The 5425-nt window shown below is 54.0% G+C and overlaps 1 protein-coding gene across 7 annotated transcripts in view; it reads right to left on the bottom strand.

Moving 5' to 3' along the window:
* RHPN1 (rhophilin Rho GTPase binding protein 1) overlaps positions 1-5425 on the bottom strand; it is a 32142-nt gene that overhangs the window by 2009 nt on the left and 24708 nt on the right. For 4 of the 7 annotated variants that reach the window (XM_027668231.1, XM_027668228.1, XM_027668230.1 and 1 more), the window contains exons 11-14: positions 3468-3662; positions 3120-3196; positions 1506-1652; positions 1-6 (exon numbers count right to left, since the gene is read on the bottom strand). The exon at positions 1-6 is cut by the window's left edge and continues 163 nt beyond it. In XM_027668231.1, coding sequence (XP_027524032.1) covers positions 1-6; positions 1506-1652; positions 3120-3196; positions 3468-3662 — 425 coding nt within the window. Of the gene's footprint in view, positions 7-1491; positions 1653-3119; positions 3197-3467; positions 3663-5425 lie in introns of all 7 variants that reach the window. The other 3 variants (XM_027668232.1, XM_027668233.1, XM_027668234.1) reach the window with 1 other exon arrangement.

Here is a 5425-nt window from a genome sequence, read left to right as displayed (position 1 = left end):
GGAGGTCTTGGAGCTCGTGGAGCATCATGGAACCCTGGAATGGCTTGGAAGGGATCTCAAAGACCATGTCATTCCATGGGAAGGGACACCTTCCCTGAGCCCTGTCCAATGTGGCCCGCAGAACTTCCAGGGATGGGGCAGCCACAGTTTCCTGGAAATCCATTCCAGCCCCTCACCACCCTCCCAGACAGGAGTTCCTTCCCAACATCCCAGACAGGAGTTCCTTCCCAACATCCCAGACAGGAGTTCCTTCCCAACATCCCATCTAAAGCTCCCATATTTCAGTTTGAAGCCATTCCCCCTTGTCCTGTCCCTCCATGCCTTGTCCAAATTCCCTCTCCAGTTCTCTTGGAGCCCCTTTAGGCACTGGAAGGGGCTTCAAGGTCTCCCTGGATCCTTCCTTTCTCCAGGTTGAAGAAGGGACACAACTGTGGTGCTGATATGGACCATAAATAGTCTTGGAAAAGATTTTGGTCTCCCAAAGAAGGATGTGATCCTACTGTTCAGATCCTGTGCTGTTACAGAGATTCCAGCCTCTGGTTGGCTGGTGGATGCTGAGGGAGCTGGGAGACCTTTAGGGCATCCCATCAGGATTCTCAGGGATCTGCTGGATAAAAAGTTGCCCCTCCTACCCCCACAAAGCCCCCACAGTGAGTGTTCAGTGAGACAACCTGTTTTGCAGACTTGCCACTCTGTTCCCTCAATCCTCACATCCCAAAATGAGGGACAAGGCAGCTGGGTGGGCAGCCAGCAGTTAAAATCTGAGCAAACCTCCCTGTTTTTCCCTAAAAATTCATCTCAGTTGTTCCCTGACACCCACCTGCAACCCCCAGGCTGGGATCCTGCAGGGGTGAGTCTCCACCTGAGTTCACCAAGACCTAAAACCACCTGGTATCCCTCAAAAAACACCTCAATTCCAGCCCGGGAATAGCGGGAAGCTGGAATACTCACAGCAGAGCAGCCCTCCAAGAATCCAGGCTGGGATCCTGCAGGGATGAGCTCACCAATGCACTTCTAAGACCTAAATCCACCTGGTATCCCTCAAAAAAACCCCTCAATTCCAGCACGGGAATAGCAGAAACCTGGAATAATCAGCCTCCCAGGGAACCCAGGCTGGAATCCTGCAGAGATGAGTCTCATCCTGAGCTCACCAAGACCTGAGTCCTTCTTGTATCCCTCAAAAAACACCTCAGTTCCAGCATGGGAACAGCAGGAAGGTGGAATACTCAGCCCCCCGGGAACCCAGGCTGGGATCAGGCAGGGATGAGTCTCCACCTGAGCTCACCAAGACCTAAATCCCCCTTGAATCCCTCAAAAAACACCCCAATTCTAGCATGGGAATAGCAAGACCCACAATCAGCCCCCTGGGAATCCAGGCTGGGATCAGGCAGGGATGAGTCTCCACCTGAGCTCACCACTGAAGTTCTAAGACGTAAAACCACCTGGTACCCCTCAAAAAAACCGTCAATTCCAGGCTGGGAATACTGGGAAGCTGGGATACTCACGGCAGCACAGCCCCCTGGGATGACGCCGGCGATGAGGACGGGGGAGTCTCCTCTCAGGGTGAACCCAAATCCGTTCTCTCCTCTCCTCAGGTGGACTCTCCTGGCTGGATACCACTTGTTTTTGGCAGAGAAGACCGACAGGGGTCCCTGGGGTGAGGCAGAAAACATGGAAAGCACCTCTTGGTGTAGGAACAACTCCCTCGAGGATACGCAGCCTTGGAATTCCAGGGATGGAGAGGGGGCAGGGGAAGAAATTCCATGTTTCGCAGGGAAAAAAACCCCATCATGCAAGGTGGGATGAGGGAGGTTGAGGGGTTTTATCACTGTCTGGCTCTGGGAGATGCTGGGGGTGGTCCAGGTCATCTCTTCAGGGGCTGTTTCCCCTCAAATCTTTCTTGCTTTCCTATCTTTTTCCTACTTTTCCATTCCCACAGGATCTTTTCAAGGGCAGAGGTGAACAACCTCTCCTTGGGGTGCCCAATGACAGCACAGCAAGACCCCACAGAAACCCCGAAGCTCAGCCCTTAGCTCATCCCGTTCCCCAAGACCCCACAAACCTAAAAGGATCGGGATAAAGCTCCAGTGGGATTTTCCTGCTGCCTCCTGCCCCACAAACATTCCTCTCAAGGTTCCCTTGGGTCAAACCCCTCCATATGGAGGAGGGTGTGAGTGGTGGTCCAGGTCACCTCTTCAGGGTCTGTTTCCCCTCAAATCTTTCCTGTTTTCCTGTCTTTTTCCTTCTTTTCCATTCCCATAGGAGCAGAAAATCCCTGCCTGTCCTGGGGCTGTCCAAGAGCAGAGGACAACCCCTCCTTGGGGTGCCCAATGACAGCACAGCCAGACCCTACAGAAGCCCCAAAGCTCAGTTCTGAACCCCAGTCCTGTTCCCCAAGACCCCAGAAACCTAAAAGGATCGGGATAAAGCTCCAGTGGGATTTTCCTGCTGCCTCCTGCCCCACAAACCTTCCTCTCAAGGCTCCGTTGGGTCAAACCCACCCACACATAGGAGGGTGTGAGTGGTGGTCCAGATCACCTCTTCAAGAGCTGTTTCTCCTCAAATCTTTCCTGCTTTCCTGTCTTTTATCCTTCTTTTCCATTCCCACAGGAGCAGGATATCCCTGCCTGCCCTGGGGCTGTCCAAGAGCAGAGGACAACCCCTCCCTGGGGTGCCCAGTGACAGCACAACCAGACCCCACAGAAGCCCCAGAGCTCAGCCCTGAACCCCAGTCCTGTTTCTCAAGAACCCACAAACCTAAAAGGATCGGGATAAAGCTCCAGTGGGATTTTCCTGCTGCCTCCTGCCCCACAAAAACCTTCCTCTGGGGGCTCCATTAGGTCAACCCCCCCCCCCCAAAATGCCCGTGCCAGCTCCCAGAGGAGCTCTGTGACCCATTTAGGTCTCGCAGAGCCAGATCTGTGCCCTCCCAACTCTCCTCCTGCCTGTGAGGAGGCGGCTCATCCTCCTTGGAAAGCTGCCTGGCAGAGGGAGAAGAGGCTGGGGGAGGAAGGAAAGCAGGCAAAGCAGAGCATGCAGGGGAGGAGGAGGAGGAGGAGGAGGAGGAGGAGGGAATGTCTGCTCCCTTGGGATATCCTCTATCCCAGAGCTGGACTTACCAGCCTGTGGAAGAGGTCGGTCACCTTCACCTGGGAGAAGTTGGGGGGTTTGATCTCAGGCTTCTGGTGGGTCTTGGCTGAGAAAAAACACACAGGGGGATGACCTCAGGGGGTTGTGGAGGCAATGCCTACCTCCACATCTCCCAAGGAGGGCTGGTGGGACCTGTAAGAACCAGGACCTGCTCAGGCAGCAGAGAATCCTGGAACGGTCTGGGTTGGACATGAATTTAAAGAACCCCCCCTGCCACGCCATGAACTCACTGTGGAGCTTCCCCACCCCAGGAAAAATCCCCAAAACCCCCTCCCCAGATGCACCACCCCCCCCAAAAAATTGCCCACCCCACTCACGGTGGATGTCCGGGGCATCTCCCGTCTCGAAGAAATCCTCCTCGTGGTCGATCTCCGAGTATTTGCTCAGGGAGCGTTTGTGGGCGAAGGACAGGACCTCCTGCAGGATGTCCATCTTCCTGAGGATCTTGCACAACCCGTGGATCCTCATGGCCTCCTCGTGCTTCATGATGGCTTTTTTCAGGTGAGCTTTGCCTGCCAGGGAGGGAGGGAGCAGAGGGATCTCGGTCGGTTGGGAGCGGAGCGGCTCCGGTGCCGTTCCCGCTGCCTACGGATGGGGAGCAGCTTCCCTGGGCTGCGACACCCTGAGTGACTCAGGGACAGCCCAGTCACGTTCCCAGCCTGCTGGGTGCTCTAAATGGGGTCGTTCCCAGCCCCTCAGCTCGAGCCCTCCATGGAGGGCTGCGAAGGGACCTTGAAGGGTGACCTACTTGGCTCCCCCGGCGCCGGAGCCGGCAGATGTTCCTGAAAACCGGCGTCGTGCCGCCCCCGAAGTCCCTCCTAAAGCTTAACCTCAATCTCCTCCTGCAAATTAACTTCTCTCCGTGCCTTGCCTCCCCTGGGAACTGGGAAGGAGGAGAACAACCCAGCCTCATCCTCCTGGAACAGCCTTTGGGGAAGGTGCAACAACTCTCCCTGTTTTCCAGGCTAAGCCAAGCCTTGTCCTTGCCCTGTGGGTCCAGGAGTGGGAACGTGGAGAACGACCCGGCCCCGTCCTCCTGGCTCAGCCTTCGGGAAGATGCAACAGCTCTCTCTGTTTTCCAGGCTAAGCCAAGCCTTGTCCTCGCCCTGCACGTCCTCTCTCCATCCTCTTCATCACCTCTTTGCTCCTCCCCACTTGCCTTCCACAGGTTTTGACCCTCCTCGGGAAAAGGACGCGGTGGGAAAACAGCCAGAGGACCTGAAATCATGGTAACCCACGGATATCAGAGCAAACATCTCCTCTGCCACAGACTGCAACCAAGGCACCCGTTTCCAAGGCTAAACTCCCAAAAAAAGCTCTCTCCGAGTGCGTACGCGTCGCTTGGAAACACGTGGCCCTGGAAAGCGTTTCAGACTCCGGACACACGGGGGCAACAGAATCCAGGGACAGGATCCAAGGATCGGCTTTGCTCCAGGCTCCGGAGAAACGCAGCCGGTGCAAGTTCTAACTCAGGGAATGTTTTGGGGTCGGATGGAAAACAGAGAGGAGGAGACTCCCCCGCAAAAAAATCGGTAGCAACGGCATCAGTTCTATTTTAGCAAAGTACTTGATGGCAGCGAGGAATAACTGTGGAATTATGGGGGATAATAATAATCATGGAGTTAAGGAATGGGTTAGGTTGGAAGGGAGCAGAAAGATCATCCAGTTCCAATCCTCTGTCGTGGGCAGGGACACCTTCCACTAGCCCAGGTTGATCCACTCTGGCCTTGGGTACTTCCAGGGATGGGGCAGCCACAGCTTCTCTGGGAATTCCATTCCAGCCGCTCACCACCCTCCCAGCCAAGAATTCCTTCCCAATATCCCATCTAACACTGCCCTCTGGCAGTGGGAGGCAATTCCCTGTATCCTGTCCCTCCCTCCCTGGTCCCAAGTCCCTCCCCAACTCTCCTGGAGCCCCTTTAGGCACTGGAAGGGGCTCCAAGGTCTCCCCAGAGCCTTTTCTCCAGGCTGGACAGGGAAGAAGAATTTCTTCCTAATATCCAGTCTAAATGTACCCTCCTTCAGCTCAAAGCCATTCCCTGGTGTCCTATCACTGCATAAAATAATAAAAATAAGAATTAAAATAAGAATTAAAAATAATAAACTAAAATTTAAAATAATTAGAATAACAATAACCAAGAGGAACAGAGGAATCTAAGGGACAGGAGAATCTAAGGGACAGGAGAATCTGAAGAATCTAAAGAATAGAAGAATCTAAAGAGTAGAAGAATCTAAGGAATAGAAAAATCTAAGGAATAGAAAAATCTAAGGAATA

Source organism: Corapipo altera, unplaced genomic scaffold (genome assembly GCF_003945725.1).
Source record: "Corapipo altera isolate COAL_440 unplaced genomic scaffold, ASM394572v1 206, whole genome shotgun sequence".
Classification (NCBI taxonomy): domain Eukaryota; kingdom Metazoa; phylum Chordata; class Aves; order Passeriformes; family Pipridae; genus Corapipo; species Corapipo altera.
This window is presented reverse-complemented; position numbering and strand designations above follow the sequence as displayed.